The sequence below is a fragment of the Neopelma chrysocephalum genome, unplaced genomic scaffold, assembly GCF_003984885.1.
Source record: "Neopelma chrysocephalum unplaced genomic scaffold, ASM398488v2 Primary Assembly neopelma1_22b, whole genome shotgun sequence".
Taxonomy (NCBI): Eukaryota; Metazoa; Chordata; class Aves; order Passeriformes; family Pipridae; genus Neopelma; species Neopelma chrysocephalum.
The window spans coordinates 6796012-6821689 of record NW_020897690.1 but is presented as its reverse complement, the minus strand read 5'-3'; the positions used below and the strand labels follow the sequence as shown (position 1 = coordinate 6821689).

At 35.9% G+C, this 25678-nt stretch overlaps 1 protein-coding gene across 10 annotated transcripts in view; it reads right to left on the bottom strand.

The window, feature by feature from the left end:
• INVS (inversin) overlaps positions 1 to 25678 on the bottom strand; it is a 95649-nt gene that overhangs the window by 23523 nt on the left and 46448 nt on the right. For 9 of the 10 annotated variants that reach the window (XM_027678968.1, XM_027678927.1, XM_027678944.1 and 6 more), the window contains 7 exons: positions 18439 to 18619; positions 15541 to 15650; positions 10872 to 11043; positions 6217 to 6372; positions 4594 to 4823; positions 3515 to 3621; positions 45 to 257 (listed from right to left, as the gene is read on the bottom strand). In XM_027678968.1, coding sequence (XP_027534769.1) covers positions 45 to 257; positions 3515 to 3621; positions 4594 to 4823; positions 6217 to 6372; positions 10872 to 11043; positions 15541 to 15650; positions 18439 to 18619 — 1169 coding nt within the window. Of the gene's footprint in view, positions 1 to 44; positions 258 to 3514; positions 3622 to 4593; positions 4824 to 6216; positions 6373 to 10871; positions 11044 to 15540; positions 15651 to 18438; positions 18620 to 22039; positions 22123 to 25678 lie in introns of those variants that run through there. The other variant, XM_027679007.1, reaches the window with a different exon arrangement.

Sequence of the window (25678 nt, the reverse complement as noted above, 5' to 3'; positions counted from 1 at the left end):
ACAAATGTCTATTTGCTGGCAAAGATTTCAAGTCACAGACTTACTTGGCAGCAGCATCTTTTCTCAGCTGTTCATGTTTCATTAGAAGATTCTTCCTCTCTTGAAAAGCCTTTCTAACTTTGTATCCTTTGTAGACAGCCTGGATTTTGAAAGCAGCAATATCCTGAATGGCAGCTATAGACAGAGCCCCATGCTCTAACATGAACTGAATCACTTCATGGTGTTCCCCAAGCAAGGCATAATCAAGTGGAGTATACCTAAAAAAACCCAAACAAACCCACAACAGTTATTACTGATTCTAACTAAAATATGCATTTTCTTCACCCTCATTTCAGATTAAGGCAAATTCTAGTATGAAGAAAGATTAAACACTGCTTTCAGTAGGGTGTTTTACTAATTTTTAAGTATTGTTTTCCTATCATGTTGATTCTACACATTGTGATTATGTTTAAGACTTATTTTATTCTCCTCATATGGAAATGTGGGGGGGACCAGACTATATGAAGTGTTTGGTCAAAATCTCCCAAAACCCCATCCACATAATTAACTGCTTTAGTCAAGTGATCTTTAAAAGGTGTTATTGAGGTTTTCATATAGAAATCTAAAGAAAAAAGTAAGTTAAAACATTTTTGTGTTATTTCCATATGAATTTAAGTTCTGGAGACTTACTGTCAAATCTGTCTTAGCTTCTATAATAACAAATGAGGACAGTATGACTGACCAAGCAGCAGGTTTAGATCAGTATCAAGGGATAATATCCTTTTTTAAAGTACTAGGAAGACTAAAGTCTGTTTTCAAATGGACACAGGTGTTAAAAATATTAAATTCTTTGGGGTTTAATGGTGTCAAAGCCACCTAAGCCCTTTTAAAAATAATTCCCAAATTTCCCATTGTCAACGCAGGATCAAAATTTACATATCTCCCTCACCAACACTGAAACATTAGGCAGACATTTAGTGACCGAAAATTATTAGTCACAGACCATAATCAAGATCATATAACATAAGACTATCAAATAACAAGTGTCAATGCATGTGATTGTGAAAATTAGGGCTCTTCTTGATGGTAACTTGCTAGGACGCAGTGCTGGTAAGCAAAGAAAAACGGACAGAAAGCACAATTGGACTTGCCACACAGCAATGATTTGATGGAAGGATTAACAGTATCTGAACTGAAGTGTCTGCAGGAATAAAGACAATGACATTACATGAAAATTTGTATGTCAAGGTGTGTTGCTGGTAGCATTTAAAGAGATACAGATTTTTGATAACCCAGAAATGGGAACTTCAGAAAGAACATAATTTCAGTAAAATAAATTTTTAAAGTATACGTAATTTTGAATATTTTAAAGACACTAAAGCAAACTTTATGCTACTACCATGTATCTACCAAGACAATGTATTCTGTTACAGGTCCCAGTCATGAGGACCCATATTTTTAAACACAGATTCTATAACTCCACTAGAGCTACCTCTGAAAGTAAAAAAATCACTCAAATCAAATCTGAATAGGGATTTGTATGACTGGACACTACCCATTCAAGGCTGTTTACATACACTTCTCTGTAGTGTATGTAGTGTCAGTTCAAAGCCTGCTATAAATTTTCTTTTCCACTGATTCTCTCTAAAACAGATAGCTTTCAAATCCAGCTGGCTTCACAGGAAAACACATGAAGAAGACATCAGCCATCAGCTGTTATAAGGAATTTTAGCATGAAGGTGGTCAAGCAGCAGCTAGCCTTGCATCACATGATGCACCCAGGATGGTAAATTGAGTTACAAAATAAATTTGCGAAGAACAACAAACGCAGCACCCTCCAGACCAGCACTTGATCACCTATCTGGCAAGCAAATGGGCAGCTTAAAATCCTAGATGCAATCTCAGCTTCATCTTTTACTAATCTAATTAGCTTGAACCATTATGTTTGAATTTTTAACTGGTATCTCATATTGGACTCTAAGAAAGTAAAGATGGGAACCTTCTGATTATAGATATATTGGGAAAAAAAATTACTATTTGGTGAAATTGTTACTGATTAAAAAACAATTTCATCCAATAACAGATGAACCATATCCCTGAGGTTATTTTTACTCTCTCTTACAACACTCAACTTGATTTTTCTACTTTCCAAACTTCCAATGCCTCAACAGTAAAACAAGATTTGTAGATATGTATCAAGATACAATTGTGCAATTTTGATATACTACATATACTTTAGCAGAATTATATTTAAAGACTGACTCATCTAGAAATACTGGAGATCTCTTTTGTTCTGCACATGAACTAGTGCTTAATGGCAGAGATTTCGAATACTGCTAGTTATATTTTGAGTAATCTAGGTTTATACATACGAACATATATTAATGCCAGAAGGAAAACAAAAATAACTATCTGAATGTGGTAAACCACAGCTAAGGTCTTTTCTTGACATTTGAGCATCAATAGCATATTTCTACAAAGTAAGGATAACGGCAGCCTCCTTTCTGGCAAAATAGTGGCTTTTAATCTTACTTTTTAGGAGTAATTTAATTACAACTGTTTATTTAATTTTCTATAAAAAAATTACTAAAGAGAGCACTGGCACTACTTAATTAGGACTAGTTATACTTTCATTTCTTTTTCTCAATAAAAAATAAGAACAAGAAGGGAAGAGAAATCTGAGTGGTTTAGAGTAGAGAACAAAAGAGAAATGATGGGAGAAGAAAGCAATTAAAAACTGGGATAAGTATGGAAGTATCAAATTTAGCACTGAAATATGGGGTTTCAAACTCCTTAAGTTATTTAAAATGTTGAAATATTCAAATTTATATGGCATACTGTTCATAGTTTTATTTATAATTATGAGGAGGTCATCTACTCTAAAAAAAGGCATTATATATTTCTGCTAATAGTAATTATCTTCACGGTCAGGTGACCAATTTGAACTCCACAACCCAAATCACTTTTAAAAAACTATTATTTATATGTCAATGAAAGACAAAGAAAAGAGATGCAAATGTGCTGTCTCTTTATGATTATAGGAGATTTTTTTTTTAAACTAGGCCTTTAGAATGCAGTTAACCACCAGGTACTTTGTAATCACTATTTTAAAACATAACATTACATTTCTCCCGTTTTCTTTCTTCTCACTGAATTCCTACCAAATAGAAAAGAAAAATTCCAGTCTACTCCAAGAGCAGCAGAAATGCCTTTTCATCCTTTGTCTGTACATACCTACTATGAACTTCATATAAATGAAAAAGATCTTCAATATATCAAACAAGACTAGAGTGAGTAAATACTTGCAGAAATCTCTAAGTTCAAGGTTCAAAAGTATAAACAGCTGAAGTTGCAATGTCTTAGTTAAAGGAGAGAAATTTCACATTAGAAAAGCAGCTGACACTGAAGTGCAAGATTACAGGACTCCTTTTAGATGCAAGATTAGGATTCTCTTGCAGTATCTGAACACTTAACATTTAAATCGTAGGTAACACTTTTGCTAAATTACAAAATAACGCATTCAGACAAGCAATACCTCTCCTCGCTGTTCTCCATATGGTTAGGAAAGGCATCAAAACCGAGCAGCAACTTTATAGCATCAAGGTAGCCATTGTTACAGAGCCAGTGCAAGGCAGTTCTTCCCTGTAAACAATAGAAACAGAACAAAAATAAGCATTATCCCCAAACTCTATCATGCCACAATGAAAGTCGTAAATCATACTGTAATTCAATGCTTTTCTGGACATGAAGGACAAACTAGCTCTTCTAAATAAACTTCTTTATTAAAATAAGAAGAATACAGCACTTAAAAATTAAGTACTTTTTTTTTTTAAACAAGATTACAACACTAGTGCTTTTTCACCTAAAGCAGCTGAAAAGCAGCATTAGGAGACTAGCTCCAGAGTTGCTTTTTTTGCAAAAGAAAGAACTCATAATGAAAACCACTTTTCTATTACTTGGAATTATCTATGCCCTACAAAGAATAACTACAGAAAAATTTAACAAATTGGGTGAAGCTCTTTTGACTGATGAGGTTCTACCGACTTCTGAGAAATTATGTCATATAAGAAAGAGATCTGTTACAGGTTGCACAATTACTCTGGCTCCTAATTTCACTAACTGCTTGAATAATGGCACAAAAGAACATATAACCTAGTCAGTGTTACTTTTTTTTTTTCACCTGGATACAGTATACATATACATGGATACTTATGTGGATAAGTAATTGAAACAGTCCTTGTGCAATCTCACTTGCAATATCTTACTTTCTTGCTTGCTCTGTCTCTATGCTAAAGAAACTCATTTCGGACTATAAAATCACATTTCTATGTGAGCTGTTAATAAGGAATTATAGAAGTTAAGAAATCAGATTATTAATATGACTCCTCATATAATCACACTTTGATAAGGAAAAATCAAAAGTGATATGGAAAGATACAAATCTTCAATTCATGCTGCACATTAAAATACTACTTTACATACAAGATTTTTGAAGTGGTGGCAGCAAAGATGCTTCTATGTCCCAGAAAAGAGAAGGATCTTGAAGAAAAGGAATATGTTTTGATGTATAGTTATTCTAAAGTTAATTATATACCTCAGTGAAAAACAACATACCTCTTTATCCTGGATATTTGGATCTGCATTGTTTTCCAGTAACACTACCATGCAGTTAATGTAACCTCCATAAGCAGCACACTGCAGAGGTGTTCTACCTGCATAATCCTGCACATTAGGGTTGATTTTATTTTCTATCAAGATTTGGCACACGTCAGCATTTCCTCCCAGGGCTGCCCAGTGAAGAGGTGAATGGCCATCTTGGTCAACCAAATCTACTCTTGCCCCTCCTGAAACAGCAAATACATTTTTGAGCATAAGAAGAAAACACTTTTGAATGCTAAGAAAAGAAAAGAATAAGTTTATGTTCAACTAGAACTTATTTGGTAAAATGACAATTCAGACAAGTATTTCTGAAAATAATTTGAATTTTGTTATTCAAATCCTTTCTGATGCTTTAGAATCTCCAGATTTATCAAATGCCCTTGAAAAACCTAGACTTTACTTGTTTCAGGCCTATTAATTGTCAGCAAAACCTCTATTTGTCAACAAGAAAAATACTTTTAAAAACTAGACTTCAGGTAAATCTATTTTTAAATCTCTAATGCAGGCAAAATAAAATATTTACAGTGTAAGAATAACTTTCGGAAAAGGCTTAATTTTTTTCTTAATTCAAGCATGCTAAAGCTCTTTAATGCAGATAATAAATTCCTCTGTCTTCTTGCAAGATGCAAAATATCTGCACAAAAATAAAGCTCCACAAACACAAAAGCTTGAACCAACCAGCAACAATGATTGTCTATATCATAAAATATATAATTAAACATAACTCGGTTATGTTTACAAGGTTCTTGGACACACAAAAGCTAAATTGCACAGGGAGTGGGAGGAAGAGCTTCACAGGAGGTTAAAATATGCCCAGCAGATCACGAAGGGAAGCAGACTTTTCAGTAAGAAAAAATGGTTGATGGAAAACTTGCAACTTTTTAGCCTGGATACTTCATCTGTCCATAAATGGGATCATGTCTGAAGTAGGAGGGAGATGTTTCTGGGAAGCTAAAATGACAGAATTTTGCATCTAGGATACCACTGTTGTTTCACCATACTTCTTACACTTTAGCAGATATTTTACAATTATCTAACACTGTGTACATTGTTAAATCCTGTTTCTGTCTACAAATAAAATACTGCTTCTAAAAACCAATCAGAGGAAAATATTAACGATGTAGGATTTTGATAGCTATCTGCATTAAAAAATAAAGATTCATTTAAATGGTCAAAAAAATTTCAAAAAGGCTAGAAATGCTTTCTCACAAAAGTGAAGAAAGCTTAATTTGGTCTTTCTGATGAAGAAAAAAAAAAAAAGAAAGAAAAACAATGATCTGCTGGGGGGAAGTGTTGGTTTGAGAGACTAGAATGTACTTGCAAGGGCCTGAGCAGAAATGAGCTGTGAAAAGAACTCTCCCAATCTTGAAAGTTTTATATTTAACACTTATTTTGCACAACAATCTGATAATCTTTTACATTTACTAGCATTATCCCACAAAAAGTTCTTACAGACAAAACCTGCTTTAGGGAAGCAATTTCCTACCCCCACCTCTTGCTCAGCTATCTGTTTATTTCCCAGTGCCACAGAAAGCAGCACCAGAACTCTGGACAGTTTGTAAAGTCATAAGAGCTGACCTTTAATGAGTGTTTGTATCACTTCTTTGTGTCCCATCTCACAGGCTCGAAAAAGTGGGGTATGTTTCATGACATCCAGAGCATCTACCTGTGCGTTGTGCTCCAACAGCAATTTCACTGTGCTGACATGGCCAGAAAGGGCAGCGGCGTGTAATGCTAGAAGAATTAAGGAGTAGGAAAAACAAACCACAATACCATGAGCTTCGGAGGTTCACAATTAGAACAGTCAAGATAAAAATTCATTTCAACCATTTTGGTGGAAAAGGTACTTTTCAACCACAAGAAACTGAAGAATCCTAGCAAATGATTATATAACAACATTTTCTTGCCACATAAGTCATAAGTAGGATAACTGTTAGCCCTGAAACATGTTTCTAACTTGCACAAATGGAAATTTTAAGTTTAACACTACCAAGATCGGCTTATACTGAGGATTTGTGGAAGATTAGCAGCTTCTGATTAAGAGAATATTACATTATTTACTTCTGCCTCTGTTTTGTGGCATTTCTGAGACTGCCCATCACCAGTGAAAGAAACCTTTAATTATTTCTTCAATGTTTTTCTGAAAATACCTTTTTTTCCTTTCAAATAAACAAAGCTGTCTCAACCAAAACTAACTACAGATCACCATCCAGCTGTTCCTGCTCCTCCTCCAGCCTTTTCGGAAAAAATTTTACACAAAATTTTGTACTAAGGCCATCATATCTTGCACGCACAGTATCTTCAGCTCCCTGGTTTCTTCAGGAAAAAAAAAAGATTACAAACCAGGTACTGCATTTCATCTCATCTCTACAATTTATGATGTTCAGTTGAATGAAAACTACACTGCTTCAGATACTTCAGAACTCGGAGTTCTAGATGTGGTGTCCTGTAACTGGAGTTGCTATTGCCATCCTGCAGGCATTGTCAGCTGGAGTTGAGGAAAATGTTGGAACACCAGTCTGACCAGTTCACAATTCTTATTGAAGGAAAGGAGAATTACACAGAGCAATGAGATTTCAAACCAATGGAGGGCACATATATTGGTGATTTTATTTACAATTTGAATTCAAAATGCTTTGGATTATTTCCTACAGTCAGCAATCAAATCAGACAACCTACATTCTCATACTGTCTTACATGTGGAATATTTTACAGATAAAAAAAATCAAAATAATTTAGAATAAAAACACAAAACAATGCAGTTCATAAATGTGCATTTAATAAAGTGAGTTCCCCATGAAATTTCAGAAATATTCATCCTTAGTGAGAATTGAGTGTGCTCAAGCCAGAAAAATGTGGGGCTGTAAACAGTATCTACATGTCTTGTTTTATGTACCTACATGTATTTGTTTAATATTAAAACAGACAGGGTCAGGATCCAGCAGAGGCATTATACAGAAATGCACATCACGAAGTCCAATGTGAGAAGGAACTGCTTCTTGAACTGTAGCCAGAATATCAAAACAGTCTGGCTTTTTGTATCTGCCAGCTACTGTGTAGCAGTGGTACCAACACCGCACACCTTATGAAACAGTAACCCAGCATAACCTGTTACACAGGTACTAATAAAATGCTCAGGTTGTTCATATTGTCCATGAACCTAATCCAGCTGGAAGTGTGTTGCCATAAAACAGTCTCAATATCAGTGATAGTAACTGGAACTGTGATACAGATGAATGAGGCACTGGGGTCACAGCCAGAGACACTATGAGAAGTGCTGCCTTAGTAATTGAAATCATGCTTTTGAGATGACACTGATGTTTAACTGTTGCAGCTAAAAAGCACAGCGGTGCTCACCGAGCTCATGAAAAATAAGTGCATCTCCAGCAGCCATGTGAGTGGGTGGCTATCAGTAGAAATTCGACAAGAATGAGATCCCTGCCGCTTCGTACATTGGGAAGGGTCTGGTTTTCATGGTCTGACCTCACAGTAAACTCTAGGTTCTGGTTTTTGTCCTGAATTTCTTATGAAACCAAAGGCAGTAAACCACTCCATCAGATGACACATGGGGTGTGTGTAACAATACAATAGAAAAAGAGCTGCTGTGTCAGCTTGGCTGGTTCTTCCCCCCTATCACTCATTCTGACGCAGGCATCTCGTTTCGCACTTTGTGCTCAATATTTTCTTGTAAGCCAAATTTTCTGTGATGGAGTCACGGTGACTGAAGAGATTCTTCAGCCAGCTGGTTACAATAGGCCCTTTGTTCAGCCGACAGACAGAGCCCTCTCCATTGTGCGCAGTGACGGCAGAGCTATAAAGCTGCCCCTGTAATGCTCCTGCAGCGCTGATCTCCGAGAAGAGGGAAATTCCTTTCCCTTGGTGTCATTCTCCTACACAATACTGAGAGTCTTGATGTTCTAGCAAGGCTGAATGGAGAGCTTGCTTTTTTTTAAGTAAATGCAAAAAGGCTGCGTTAACGCAACATTATAACTGAGCTTAACTGAGTCACACACAAAAGTCAGAAAAACACAACCTCGAACTCTCCTCAGCAACTGTATCCCAGGCACGGTGGCATGTACGCTATTTTCTACTGGTGCATAGTTTCCCGTCAGAATGCAATGCTACTTTTCCCTCACCAAAACTTGGAAATGATTAAAAACCTTTGTAAAAAAAAATCAGGGAGTGATTTACTGGTGCGCTTCCTTTAACGTTTACAGCTCACTATAATAAAGCCCATGCTACTGCACTTGCTTGCACAATGGTTTAGTTCAGGCTGCTCGACAGCAAGCAAGTGACAAACAGCACAGTTCCCCACTTTAAGACTATTTGAGTGTTCTCCACAACGGCACTTTAAAGTAAATGGCAAACCCATTCAGTTCCTTGGATTAAAAGCCCTACAACAAAATCAAGATTAAGAAGTGATTACATAACACTGCTACAAAAGGTTTAAAACTGAAAGATAATAAGGCCAACCACCTGAATTATTCAAGCATGAAATCCACACCTGAGTAATTTCAGAAACACGGTATGTGAGTACTGTCTGCAAAGAAGAAAACCTTTTGTAAGGAGGTTTGCGCAGTAACTACAACATTACTCCACCTTAAGGTCTGAAACAAGTACTGTAAGGTATTTAAAAGGGAACTGTCAGGAAGTAGCAAATGTAGGCAAGACTGATAAAAGATGAAATGAGTACAATCATAGAGTATATAGTTTTTAAAGTCTTTAAACATGAAGACTGATATTTTATTTGTTGCAGTATTTCTTAAACTCAAAAATTACAAACTACCACAACTTGGAAAGACTGATTATTTTTCAGTGTGCTAAATTGTAAGAAAAGCAAGAATTTAGGTATTTGAATAGAATTTTATGTTAAGTGTATTTTGCTTTTTGTTGAGACCCAGCATATCACCAAAGAAAATGAAACAAATTCAAATTTTAATATGAAAATAATATTCATACAATCTACGTTTAAAAATCCTGAACCACACAACCCTGACGTTGCATTTATTTACCATTTGTATGTTATTCGAAGTGCGCTCTGAAAAGAGAAAAGTTGTTAAACTCATACCTTTATTTCTTGGTTGGGATAAATCGACACTGTAAGTTTCCTAAATCTAACCATGGAGCTTAGGCTACTTTGCATATGTGTGCAGTCAACAAATACATGAAAATTTATATAAACAAACATTGCAATATACATTCTTGTCTGTTTAAAATTACATAGGAGAAATGCCCTTTATTGTATTATTGTATTTATTGTATTATTCACAGATGTGTGGTCTGACTATGAGCTTGGCTGTCATTTTACTACTTATTATACACAGGTATACAGTTTTGCACTTAACTTCTAACATTGTGACCTGGCTGTGTGTGGTACTGGGTAGTTCCTGACCTCCTCCTACACATCTTACTGTTTGAAGTCCCCTGCTATCAAACCCCTCCAATTTATGCCCAATTTATCCACAGCCTCCTCTTTTTCTATAAATAATACAGAAACACTTTGACACCTGTCAGAATTGTTATCCTGTTTTTGTTGAAAACACTACATAAGTACAATATTTATACCACAAATTCTTATATTTTTTCATGAATGAGATAAATTCATATATTATACAGGAAATTTTGAATTTCATGACTTGCATGCTTGAATCCTGAATCACTATGCTGCATACCTATCTTTTGCTCTGGGCAGATAATGGGGTGATAAACTTGGGGGATATCAAGTTTGACTCACTTTTTGGACAACAGAAGTGCAATAGCTCTAATCTTTATTACACTACCTTTACAAACAACTACAGTACTTATGATTTTCATAATGATAATTTAGCCACTTCAGTGGTTAGTTTGCTCTATATTGTTTCAAAGTATGTATTTACTGACAAATACATTTTAACAGGCATTTTCAGGGAGGGCTTTTTATGCAATTATATTTCATTTTATTCTTCAAAATACAGAACAGCTCTCCCTTTTCCCAGATCCAGATCTAGGTAGCAGCATAGCAGTACTTCTTCTTGCTATATTTCAAATTAACTGATACAATCCATGAAGAAAAGGTTTGTTTCTTTCCCACAATAAGGCAAAGAATTAACACTCAATTAAACTAATGCAGAAATATTTTCAGGATTAAAGCACGCATCCAGGAAAAGACTAATATAGCTTCTAAGAATGTTTCTTCTGATGGAAATCACACTGACCAGAAATGTCCAGTGGCTCTTTGCTGTAAAGTATCTTACCTGTGCCAGCGTATTTGTCTGTCATATTGATATCAATATCCAATTTTAAAGTCAGCATAGTCCTAATGACATCATCACTGCCTTTGCCAGCTGCCCACATGAAGGATGTTCTTCCCTCAAGATCTGAGTCATCTTTTACAGAAGGATGTTTCAAAAATACTTCAACTGTTTCCTGAAAAGAAATACTGTTGAAATTAAGATTAAAAGGAATCTGTAACAACAAGAAACTACTGTGTCTCATTTAGCTGTTTATGAAGCAAATCAAAGCTTAGTTTTTCCTTCTCATGTTTATAAAGAGTAATAACTCAACAGGAGCACTGTATTTTCTGCTATGCCTTTTTCCTCACCAATAATCATAGTGCATTCTTAACTAGGAGTTTAACTGTCATTTATTTCATAATTTTTTCTTTTTCATGTCAGGCATCATGTGTTCATCATAATGAAGAAAAAGACACTGTAGTCACTGAGAAGAAAGCAATGGGAAAAATATTACTGGTTTATCAAAACATTACTGCAATACAATGATGACAAAAATCACAGAATCATTTAGGTTGGAAAAGACCTCTGAGATCATCAGTTCCAACCTTTTCACCAAACACCACCCTGTCAACCAGACCATGGCACTGAGCGCCACATCCAGTCTTTCCTTAAACACCTCCAGGGATGGTGATTCCACCACATCCCTGGGCAGCACACTCCAATGTCTAATCATTCTTTCTGTGAAGAAATTCCTCCTAATGTCCAACCTGAACCTCCCCTGAAAATAATGTCCCTTCGAAATATTCTCCCAACATATTTTTTCTCCCATTATAAATATAACTACACATGCAAATATTTTACTTTGTCAAACCCTAACAATTTGACTATTAAAAAAAAAATACTTTTGGGGCAACACAGATATATTTCCTAATATTTAATAATATCAACAGGTTCCTAATTACTTAAACATTATAAATCAGAAGAGATTAAGAAAATCTTTACAACTGAGTCCAGACTTTCCTCTGCAACTGTTACACTAAAATCTCTATTTAAATCAAAGCAAAAAGATTTATGTCTTCAAATGTTGTGTTTGTGTTAAGCTCTGAGTAAACAAGTCCACTTTTTTAACCTGCTCCTAGATTCTTAATAAGTCACACAGGAAAGGAAGGGAGAGAAAGTTACAAGTGGTAGAAAAAGAATAAGGAGAAGATTTTCCTTTTTCTATCCAATGCCTTAAAAGACTGTGTGTTTAACAGCTGGAAAACATCTCTGAAGAGTCACTGATAGGCTAGCCAATAAAAACTGAAAAATTTGCAGGTTTCATTATTTTATTTTATATTGATATTTTAGTATTAACACTATTTTAGCCTTCTCCCTGTGTGACTCCAAAATAGCTCTGTAGTGCTCTGGATAGGATGAGAGTTTCTTGTCTATAAGGAATTAAATGCAAATAATTACAAAGTGTGCTTAAATACCTAAGTACTATTGATTAGTTTGAATTTTTTTTCACTACTACTTATAATTTCATCCCTCTAAAGAAATAGGAAATTTCTCATTTATCTTATGTTAATATGATCTAAAATCCTTACAGCTTTGTGAATTTAGGTCTAAACTATCAGTTTATTGTACAAAGGTCCAGCCAGAAACAATGAGAAATGGAAGCATTAAGCCTTCCACACTAAGCCTTCCACAGAAACCAGCATGTGTTTATAGCTCTGTGACCACCACTACACCACAGACACAAATGGCTTCTCGTTAGGGCAGCAACTCAGCCCCCTACCAATACTCTGCACTGCTTGAAATCCTGCAAAGCAAAAAGCACTGTGGAGGCTGCACTTCTTCAATATTAAGGCACATATTTGAAAAAATACAAACTAGTAATTTTATTTTTCCATTAAGTTTAGCCAAGCAGTGTTTCTTTCAACTACTCTTTCCTTTCTACAGTTTTTAATTGGAAAAAATGGAAGAAGATCCCACAGTGTTATAATTGTTATTTTCCAAAATAAAGTTATCACAATTTGAAAGCAAAATAAAATCAAATTACAACAGGATGATTAAGAACTCAGAAAATAGAAGTACCAATCAGCTTAATTCTACATGTATTTTGTTACGAAAGATCACATGTATTTTAGCACTATTAAAAAAAGTGGAGAAAAAAACATAAAAAACAACGAAGTTGAAAAATAACAGTAAAGCATAGAGGTAAACCTGTATCACTTCATTTTGTGCTATCAAGAAACTCTGAAAAATACTAAATATTATTTTTGAATATTTAAAAATAAGATGGGGTATCCACATTTCATTTACTAGATCTATCTATATAAGTATGTGAAAGGAAAGTACATTGCTTTGGACACTTCTGGAAAAATTCAGGAAAAAAATATATTTAGCTCTGTATTCTGCATACTGAAGTCAATACAAATAGAGCATCTTCCTTCACATGTGAATTTAAAAAGAGATGTTTATTTGGGCGTTCTACACCACCAAATTTCAGGTAACCTATTTGGGTGGTTATATTAGGTAACTTCTCTTCTAGAACTTTTCCTGTCTGTAGTAAGTGGGGATAAGTTAGTCTTAGGGAACAAATTCTTCACATAAATTAAGAGTTGGCTAAATCTCTTCAGTCTTTAAAAAAAAAAAAAAGGCATATTATAGTAAGTAACCAGCAAAAAACAGAAGAAAGAACAAAATATCGAAGCAAATAAAACTGAAAGCCATGCAAATATTTACAATAAACACAAAAGAACAAACTTTCTTCGTATTAGGGACTAAGGACCATAACATTTTAACTGAGGAACACACCGCACCTATCCAAACTTGGGCAGACTGAATAGAACAACAATGTGAATCTCAAACTGTAAATACAGGGTTGTTACTCCATATGCTAGAACATGGATGTGTCTCCACTCAATTATGTGACTATGTATATGGAATGCAGTGATGAGAATTACTCAATGATATGCATATAATGGAGAAAAAAAAAAGCAAATAGTGGTGCTCCAAAACAACTGGACTAGTAAAAACAGAGTGAGGCTCCAGACATAATTTAGGCAGGGGCTCTTGAACATGTCTCCAGATAAAGGAGGCTTGCAGATCTAAATGAAACTCTCCTGTTTGATTCGTAATGTAAGATGGGAAACAGTACATTCATTGTAAGTACACAAGATTACTAAACAATGTCTGATTCCACCATGTACTTTATTTTTCCATAAAAAACCTAAATGATATTATATTTGCCTGGTTGATGAGATCAAAAGGTAGCAACATAACGAAGATGTTTCAATCAACTGAATCAAGCCCAGAGAAAGAAAGCCAGTATGAAAAATCATTTTTTGGAAATGTATCAATATAGAAAAGAAAAAAGATAAAAGAATGCAGAGTTAATCACCAGATAGTAAATAAAAACATTCTATCTTTCTATGAGTTAACTCAAACTTGAAAGAAAGGCTTTTACAACACAAATACTTTAGGTGTGTGAGTTAGACCCAATTAGTACATACCTCACAATAGACAATAACCAGCATCAAAAAATAATTCTCTAAAAAAGTAAAAATTATACACAAAAGTATACTTCAACAAAAGTCTGAATTTAAAAAATATCTGGATGGTCTTACTAAAGATCACCTCCAAAAATACCCCACCAAACCCCCAAAACTCACTCTCACAAGGAAGCATGAGGTGTCAGCTGTAGTATTAATAGACATTGGTCAGTTCCCTCTTCCAATTGTACTTCTGGATGTGTTAACCTCAATTTTCTCAAGGGCATTAATATTTTCCTTGTTTTATGAAAATTAACATGCAGGTATGCAAGAAAGACCTAAATTAGTATCCCTGTTAAGAAAATATTGCAATATGGACTACATAACTACATTAATTAGGCACTAAATAACCCTTTTTATAAAGGAAGGTTATGAAAACTATGAGGGGCAGAGGAGCTTGAGAAAAGCTTTCCTAAATTCCAGCACTTGAGAACTATTTCTGTGACATCTATGACCAGTAATCATTAAACTGTTGAGTTTTATACTTGGCTGTACTGTATCTGATCTTGCTCTGGGAAAAAAATACCTATTATACCAAAGTAAGAATTAGGCTGTCTGAGAAATCAATTTTCTTTGTTGTCTGAATTTAAAAAACATTTTAAAAACTTTAAAAAATATAGTGCTCCTGAAGAATTACTATAAAAGTTACTCAACGCTTCAGCCATGCTTTATGAGACAACAGCTCATTCATAATACCAAATATTCATAAGATAATCACCTTCTTGAATGCAAAGACTGGTTTGACTGGTACTGCAGCTGCTGTGTAAATACTCATACAGGTCATCTTACTCTAAATACTGCTTATAACTGCTTAGATTTTGCTATAATGACCCTTAAAAAGTAAAAGGACTGTAAAAAGGTAGGTGCCATTTTGCTTTCTATTGAAGCACCTGAATGACTATTGTGTGTTCTGATGCAAATATATAGCTCAAAGGGCCTTTCTTTGTACAGCAAGTTAGTTTTTTTAAAATCTATTTTTAATAGTTTGAAATTAACCACATTTATATCACATAACATAGGAAAAGTCTGAATTAAACTCATGCCAACAACACTGTGCTTATATGATTTCAAAAACAACTCAAACACTTTGTTACACTATAAATATTTCAGCAAAATACATTTACTTCACATTTAGGGTATGTGCTACTTACAGCAAAGTTGCTCTGCGCTGCATAATGTAGGGGTGTTGCACCCTGACTATCAGATGGAATGGTTCCAAACTTATTTCTTTCTAATAAGAGATGGACAATCTGTGCATGACCTGAGAAAAATAACATAATAAAACCAGATAAATATCAAATTCTAAAGTTAAACATCTCAATATTAAAAAAAAGAAAAAATTACAACAAACCAAACCAAACCAAAACTTTGCAATGAATTAGTTGAATTTTTCCAGAAAAAGCTTATGATAATTCAGTTGAGACACTGCATCTGAGTGACAGGTCAGTCAGAAACAGTAAAGTGAGCATAGACTGATGATGATGAGCATTTGTCCATTATTTGTACATTAAAAGACAGGTTAAACTAACATTAACAATTTCATCATAGGTCACATTGTTTTACAGAAATCAAGTGTAAATTCTTTACTTAGGATTTGTTTAACCAAAATTTCAACTGAAAATGTGTATCAGAATCTGGAAGTCAGTCTACTACCAGGTACCATAAACAACAAACTCACACACAACTCCTTCCATCAAAACAGATTAGAATATTTTTAGATTAAAATCACAACATTTTTGAGGGATGGGCAAAATTTATATTGACTTCATAGACAGGAAAACAAAGACAGAGTATAGTATATTGCTACTAAAGTCAACTGATCCACTCATATGCTTGCCTGAAAGCATAAAAAGAAGAGATGTAATGTTGCTATGCTCTTCCCGCCTGAAGACTATTAGAAGTAAATCGAGGTGCACTGGGAGAAGTTGATTTGGAGTGCAATTCTAGTAGGAAAACCATAGGAGTACTGAGCCTGAAAAAAAGTTGCCTGAACTTTCAGGACAGGCAACTAGAAAAAGGGAACTTAACTCTGTAATCAGGACAGGAGGCCTAGCTGAATCATCTACGGGAAAGAGGGTTTGAGGGAGTTGAAAAAAAAATTTGTATTGTGTGCAACAGTAAATAAATTGGTGCAAAGATGGATTTCACTTGGACATTAATGTAAGCATTAAAACTTATTTCTTGAAGTCAAGAACCATTATTTCTATAGTACTTTTAGTTAGAAGAAATCTAACTTGACTGAGACTTTTATCTACACAAAAGAAAATGTAACAGGAGCAACAATGTCCTAAGATGCAGTCACAAGCAATCCATCACCGCTACAGAAAATCTGTGGCTGTAACCCTGCACTACTTTAAACTTCCTACTGTTAACCTATATAGTAAAATCTTAGTCTCTTTGAGATCTACATATAACATTTAGTATTTAGCTTAAAACCAGAAGCATAAAAATTAATAATGATTTACCAACCAGAAGTTCCCCAAGGGCCCATGCCACCTAGAGATCTCATCAAGTTCACAAAGTACTCTTGGAGGTCTTGGCACATCTTCACCCTTTATTCTACATTGATTAGACAATACATTTTTCCAAGAGACAAAACTTCTCTCTTAAATACAGTCAATTTCAAAACACAATAAATTTTGCTTCTTGGGCAGAACCAAGTGTAATGAGTATTTCTTTGGGAAACTGATCCTATGACACTTAAAATGCTTCATAATTTCTCTGTAAATATTCAATATCCCTACTTCAACGCAAATGCAAATTTGAGAACATCCTTCTTTTTTTCTTTTTTTTTTTTTTTAATAAACATAACCAAACTACTTGCATATTGTCACTGGAGTTGCAGTAACTTGCTCCAGCAAGCAATATGATTCTTTTATTGGCATTCTTTGTTTGCAGTGTCCCAAAGGGTCACTGGGATGAAGCCTGTTAAAAGGGGAGAGAGACTGTTTGAAGATTCTTTTATCTAGTACATGGTGATTATTTTTTCCTCCTGCACATAGGAGAATGGAAAATAGGAAGTCAGTTTTCCAAACCATATTATTTTTGTGGCTATAACGTTATGATTTGTCTTTCTCTGCATTAAGACTATTTATATTTAATCAAGTTTTAACTTTTTTTGCAAAGATCCAGCTTTGTAACCTGTAAAATCAAACTGTGCAGAATTCACATACACAAGGTTAAAATTTACAGAGCATCTGAGTCTCAGGGTAACAATCTGAACAGAAAAAAACACTTTTTTTGAATAAAACTTGTTGTAAGATCTGATTAGATTGTCATAACGTGACTGATGAAGAGCTTCTTCTAGAAGTAGGAGAAGTGCCAGCTCTGCCATTTTGTTGTATTATCCGATTATCTACGGTTTCTTTGTGGGAATCTTTTTAAGTCATTTGTTTATTTTGTGAGGGGTAGTTTAATAAAAGCTAGATAATATAATCATAAATCCACTTAACTGAGCACACATAAACTGCGATACCTCACAATAGACTGAAAGTGAACACAACTGATGATGCTACTGTCAATCATTCTGCATTGTGGAGCAACTCACCTCTCTCAGGCACTTCACAAACCCTATGTGGCCATCTTACACGTGGCCCAAGTGAGGGTACTAGCATCAATCCATATATGAAATATTAGTAAAGTTCTCTAATTTTTTTCAGATAAAAAATAAACAAGTTCTGATATTTTCTTCATGTACTCCAATAGATTGTCTTGCATTCATGCTGGTGTGTGCACACCACTTCAGACATCACTGTACCACTGGCTTTTTTAACCTATGATGCAAAAACATCTCAGTGTGCTCTAACTGTTTTTAAATCATCAGCATATATAACCTCTTGAAGTAATGCATTTCACAATGCTTTGTAGAGAATCTGAAGCTAAAACAAGCAATTGACACACAAACTTCTACTCCTGGTCTAGCAGAAACTACCATTGTTCTAGAAGATTAGTTTGCATAATGCCAGGCTGGAATGAAATAAAAATCACAGACAAAGATTAAACACTACAGTCAATTAATGACTAAATAATATCAGCATTGTCCAGTTTACCAAGTAAGGCTGCCCAGTGAAGGGGAGTTCGAAACAAGTTGTCATAAGACGTTACATTGCAGCCTTCGTAGGAGGTCAGGACATCAACAACTGCTACATTCCCATCCGCAACAGCAAAATGAAGGGGAGTTCGTCCTTCATAGTCTTGCCAGTTAAGCAGAGATTCTGTAGGTGCAGCTTCCTTTAAAAAAAAAATCAACACAAAATTAAAAGATATTTAAATTGAAGAGAAGAACTACATACTCTTTACAGATTTTTTTTAGTCTTATATTAAGGAGATAAACTGTCCTTGTTCAGTAGACTATAGCTCTACAACCAATTACTTTTGTTACCATATAGACTACTTTCAAGTATTTCTTACGGAATTTTTTTATACTGTATTATTGTACCAGACCTGATTTCTAGTATAAACCCTGTAGTTTTACCAGTTTGTTTTGCAAGTGGCTCCTTACACAGATTTTTAAAATACTAATTCAGACTCTTGTGAAAATAACTAGATCTTCTTGCATGACTTTCTATGATGAAAATGACATACATATCTTCATGTTTTCACCTAGAACACTCCCCTTTTTGCACAAGTTAATTTTATGGTTTTCATTATAATATTTTTCTAGCATTTTACACCCCCAAAGTATTTCTAAAGGAGCTGTCAAGGTCTCTAGCAGACAGAATAAAAGTCAGAGAGTACTTCTAATGAATGCATCTACTTGTAATGGGCTTAATTTTGAATTCAAAAAAATCTTTTAAAGTATCATGATTAGTCACTTGATCACATAACATAGGCATTAATAGATACAACTTGAGCTTTCATCACCTTTTCTTAAAAAATAGGCTAAATTACTTTCACATAAGGCTCCTAGATATATAGTTTTGCATTATGATAATTTCCTCTCTCATGACATTTTTCTACAGAGATTTCTCTTCCTTACTTTCTCAAGCAAAAGAACACAACAGATACAATTGAATATCATTGTAGAGATCTCCAAATGTTGAGTATCATAAAGGCCCATGATACAAGCTTTAAACTTAACTTTCCTGAAAAAGAGGTATCACTAAAGAAAATGGTTAACGCTAATACAATAGAAACTCAAGATGCAGGACACTAAACATCTAGAGCAGAAGCAGAATGTCAAAACAAGAGTTTAAATAAACTATAGGGAGTCAGTCTGCTGTTCTATCTCCAACAATTCAGAATAATACACTAAAGTCATGGGAACCTTGCGCAAAAGAAAAAAGCAATGTAGTCCTGAGATTTTTAACTTCCAATGATAGAGTGGATTTTAATCCACGACAACTGAAAAAAACAATCCTACTGAAAATACAGAGCCAGGCTATATATTACAATATAATTATGAAAGAGGAGTGAGAGATTGTGATCAGTGCAGCTTGTTAGCAGTTAAAGCAAGTTCCTGATCCCTTTCTCATTAAACTAATCGCAATTTTTCCTATTGACTTCACCAGATACACAAATAGGCCATAAAATCACTTGCATTTGCATTACTTGATGTGTAGAAACTGGTACACAGAAAACAAACATCTAACATTGAGAACGATAAATCAAGAAGAAGAAAGTCAGGAAATTCCAGAGTTACAGTTTTTATTCAAATATTAATTGACCTAAGTTGTACATTCTATATTTTCTATGTAATGGATAAAAGAAAGAATACATTTAGAGTAGATTTCACCATATTTTCTAAGTGCAATCTGGCTAAGTTAATACTGCAGTAGTAACTTCAACTCTGCAATGCCCTGATTCTTTGTTTCTTACTGTTTTACTTTCTTACAGTGTCAACTTAAACCTCCTAATATTTGATTCATGTAAGTTTTCTAGAGCTAGACATTTACATACTTAGCATACTGTATGTAAAACAGAGAATCACACCATAGTTGGCATTGGAAGGGACCTCTGGAGATCATCTAGTTCAACCCCCTGCTAAAGCAGGTTCGCCTGGAGCAGGTTGCACAGAATCATGTCCAGGTGGGTTTTGAGGATGTCCAGAGAAGACTCCATCACCTCTCTGGGCAGCCTGTTCCAACACTCAGCCACCCTCACAGTAAGGAAGTTTTTCTTCATATTCAGATGGAACCTCTCATGTTTCAATTTGTGCCTGTTGCCTTTTATCCTGTCACTGGGCACTACTTGACACCCACACTTAAGATATTTGTACGTATTGATAAGATTCCCTCTCAGTTGTCTCTTTTTCAGGCTGAACAGTCCCAGCTCTCTCAGCCTTTCCTCCTAAAAGAGATGCTACAGTCCCCTCATCACCTTCATAGCACTTGGCTGGGCCCTCTCCAATAGCTCCTGGTCTTTCTTGAACAGGGGAGCCCAGAACTGGAGACAGGACTCCAGATGCCGCCTTGTCAGGGCTGTGTAGAGGGGTAAAATCACTTCCTGTAACCTGCTGGCAGTGCATCCTTTCCAGGGACTGAGGTGATGTTGAACGGCCTGTAGTTTCTGGGCCTTCCTTCTTCCCTTTCTGAAGACACTGGAGTAAAATTGGCTTTCCTCCAGTCCTTGGCTTTCCTGTTCTCTGTGACTTTTCAAAGATGATGGAGAGTGGCTTAGGAACATCTGCCAATGCTAATTAAATGCTAATTAAGTTGCCTCTCTCACATATAAAAAACTTCATCAGTTTTAGATTAGATATCAGTAGTGTTAGCCACATTTTCCTAGAGAAAAAAACTAACATACTTGGAACATGCTGGAGTTCATTAATACATCTAGTCACTAGTACAATAACAGATAATCTATTAAAAACATTAAAAAATGATAAATGTGACTCTCAACTAAATACAATTGAAATTAATATTGTTACATGCATAAACCACAACAATCAAAGCATGTATAACACTTCTTAGAATAAGCATTCAAAAGCATTTACCTGAACCAGTACAGTTCTGTGAAAAATTGTATGTTCTTCCCTAGCCTTAAGAATTTTCAAGAGAAAGATAACTGATAACATGCTTACTTTTTGTCTATTCATAGACGTCAGCAGGGGGAGTATAGAGGCCACTGCAAAAGCTCTGTTTGTCAGAATCACTTTTAAGAATGACTAAATATGAATGACGATATGCACAGAAGTTATTACAGAGAGGAAAACATGTTTGAACAAAATGGACAAAGAAAACAAATGCTTCTTTACTTAACCTATAATTTATTGATGTAATCCTGATACCTAACCTTCAAGCCTTCCAGAAGCAAAATATATTAAATAAATGATTCCTAAAACTCCTTGCTTGAAGTCACTGATGTTGCCAAGAACATATCCCCCATAGTAAAAAGTGTTACTTTTGCAAAATGGTAAAGAATCTTCTAATTTATATTCTAGTCTAAAAGTTCTTGTGTGCTTTGAAATTTTTGGCCACTTACACTAAAATTTTCTAGGCCTCTTTCTGCCTACATTCAAGAGTATAATTTCTTTGGAATTTCAGTGGGTTTGGTCTAAAACTAGCTATAATTAAACTGTCATACTGTATTAATATTTTAAGAAAAATACACAGAAGAAACAGAAGCTAAGCATTTTTCTGTGGCAATTAGAACAATGGAATTGTAGGCAATAATGGAAAGTGTGGTATAAATAAACGTCATGTCTCTTACCATGAAGAATAAATAAAGAGAAGAGATACAAAATAGACAGAGAGTACTAAGCAGTTGCTTCCATCATATTAATGGAACCTTATTCTGTTCTTTTCTCCTTAAATCTTCCCAACGTTTTTCATGTAATCAAGCACTGCTGAATCTGGAAAGGTGGAAAACGAAGTTGACTATCAGAGGATCTCCAGATTAGTTTCTCTCTGCTTCACATTTACTTTCTACATATGTTGAGTTCCATTTTCACTGTATTTCATGGAATTCAATATTAGATATAACCAATTTGTGCATAACTGTGACCCCTGCAAACCCAATCTATTTCTTCAGAATTCAGTTGAGCTGTTTTCATTATTGTTTATTTTGACAATATCAATGGACTTTGTACTATACAAATATCAAACAGAAAGATGACCTTATTGACAGGAGACAATAAATGGCCACATCCAAAGGCAGAGTATAGAAAAACAAGACAATATTTGTCAGTACCATAGACTGTTGTCTCAATAAAACTAAAGCAACTAAACTTTTGTCAAGTTTTTGCAAAGCAGCACTGAAGAATTCCAAGTAGAACACTAGAGAAAAATAATTTTCTGGGGAATTCTACCACAGTGTTAAAGATGGCATGAGAGAAACAACAGCAGTATTGTTTTTCATAACTCAGTCAGCAGGCAACAGAGGCTGCCAATGCAGGTTGACCAGCAGCAGACATCAATATCTGACTGCTACCTGTGCAATGGCACACTGCTTACAGCACTCTGTCCTGAAAGCAAAGACAAATGGATTGTGTTGGATGTCATTAAAAAAATGGAGAGGCAACAGTGACACAGACATCCACCTTTTGTACTGCTGTCACTACAAGGCAATATGTTCGTGAACTTAGAAATGCAATAAGTTAAGACACAAGATGACAGAAATTTTAACCCCATGGGTACGTACATTGGAAATACAATGCAGAAAGAATGTGAAAAACTATAAAATTAGCCCAGATACGAAGACCTGGAGAGGAATGAGAATCAAATATGATGCTTGGACAACAGACCTGGAACTGAGTAATACGGCAAAAAGTATCTAAAAAAAAGAAGGGAAAATAGTGAGCTCTGCTAGGCAGATATCTATCAAGACAAATAAGAAAAACACTTCAGTTTAGAGAGAAGACCTTATTAAGGAATTAACTCAGGGGCACCACCACAACAGATTCAATCAACAGGTTGATTAGCTAGTAACAATGTTTCTATATCATCAACTTTTACAGCATAGCTAAATTACTTTTTCATTTAAACTTGTTTTTAAGTTATTCCATCAATAAGCATATATAGATACTACTAATTGTTATATAAACAATTAAGTTGATGCATTGAAAAGCCTAGATGGAATCAAGAATACACTCTTTTCAGCCCAGCTGATGTGCCTCTACACCACTGCACACAGCATGGGCAACAAACAGGAGGGGTTGGAGGCCTTCACAAGAAAGCTATGATCCAGTTGCGACTACTGAAACTTGGTGGGATGAATCCATGACTGGAGTGCAGCTACAGGCAGTTCAGAAAGGACAGGAAAGAGGTTCAATAGATGGATAGAGAGCAAAGTGCTGTCTCTGAATAACTGCTATGGGCAGGTCAAAAGCCTGTGATTAAGAATCAGAGACTGAGGCAACAAAAGGAACCTCCTGGTCAGTGTCTACTAGAGACCACCTGACCAAGGGGAGACTATTCATGAAGTCTTCTTGCTTCAGCTACAGGAGACAGCACATTCACGGGCTCTTGTCTTGCTGGGGGACTTCAACCACCTTGACATCCGCCAGAGAAGTACCAAGCAAGCTGTAAGCAATCCAAGAGACTCCTGGAATGCATGGAGGATAACTTCTTGAGACATGTAACAGACAGCCCTACCAGAGGAGACATGATACTGGAACTGATGGTCACCAAGTCCTGCCTGACTTAGTAGCCTTGTGTGATGGAGTGACTAAATCAGTGGACAAGGGAAGGGCTACAGATGTCATTTATGTGAACTGCTGTAAGGCCTTTGACATGGTCCCCCACCTCTCTAAATTGAAGAGAGATGGATTTGATGGGTGGACTCTTAGGTGGACAAGGAATTGGCTGTGCAGTTGCATCCAGAGTAGTAGTCACCAACTCAATGTCCCAATGGATATTGATGACAAGTAGTGTCCCTCCGGGGCTATAATGGAACCAGTGATATTTAAAGTATTCATCAACGACACAGACAAAGGGATCAAGTGCACCCTCAGTAAGTCTGCAGACAACACCAAGCTGAGTGGTACAGCTGACAAGCCTAAGGGATGGGATACCATCCAGCAGGACTTGGACAAGCTCAGGAAGTGGGCCCATGAGAAACTCATGAAGTTCAACAAAACCAAGCGCAAGGTGCTGCACCTGGGTTGGGGCAACCTCCTGTACCAACACAGGCTGGGGGATGAAAGACCAAGAGCAGCCCTGCCAAGAAGGACATGGGAGTGCTGGTGGATGAAAGGCTAGACATGAGCCAGCAAGGGGCATTCACAGTCCAGAGAGCCACTTGTGTTCTGAGCTGCACCAAAAAGTGTGTGGCCAACAGGTCGAGGGAGATGATTCTGCTCCTCTACTCTCTCTCCTGAGACTCCACTTGGAGTACTTCATCCAGCTCTGGCGTCCCCAGTACAGGAAGGATATCAACCTGTTGGAGTGAATCCAGAGGAGGGCCACAAAGATGATCAGAAGGCTGGATCACCTCTCCTATGAGGAAAGACTCCGACAGCTGGGATTGTTCAGCCTGGAGAAGAGTAGGCTCTGGGAAGACCTGACAACAGCCTTCCACTACCTGAAAGGGGCATACAAGAAAGATGGAGAGGTCCTTTTTCAAGGGCATATAGTGATAGCACAAAGGGGAATGATTTTAAATTGAAATAGGGTAGGTTTAGATTGGATATTAAGAAGAAATTCTTTACTGTGAGGGTGGTGTACCAGGTTGCCCAGAGAAGCTGTGGATGTCCCATTCCTGGGAGTGTTCAAAGGGTTGGGTGGGACCCTGATCTAGCTGAAGATGTCCCTCTCCATCACAGCGGGGTTGGACTAGATGACCTTTAAAAGTTTTCTTTCAACTCAAACTATTCTATGATTCTTTTAACTGTCAGAGTTTTTAAAAACAAAACAAAACAAAACAAAAAAACTAGGCGTGACCATGATTCTGTTTTACCTAAAGAAAACCCTTGAGAACACCTCCAGTATGGAGACAGGTATTTTTAACCTTTTGTATGTAGTGCATCTCAATGAGACGGAGTTAATTTTCCTTGCAGCAGCAAGTATGGTGCTGGGCTTTATATTTCTGATTAAAACTGTTGATAACACACCTATGTTTTGGCTGTTACTGAATAGTGCTTGCACAGCATTAAGGATTTCTCTTTTCTATGCCCTGCCCTTTCCTGTTACCCTGCTTCCCCCAGTGAGTGGGTTGGGGGTGGGCAAGAGACTGCGACAGGACACAGCTGGGACAGTTGACACAAACTAACCCAAGCAATATTCCGTACCATATAATATGTGCAGCAAAATAACTCAGGGACAGGGGGAGGGCAGGGAGGATGCCCATGGCTACACCATTTGCCTTCCCAAGCACAATTAAGCATGCTTCATGAATCTCTTTTTCTAGTTT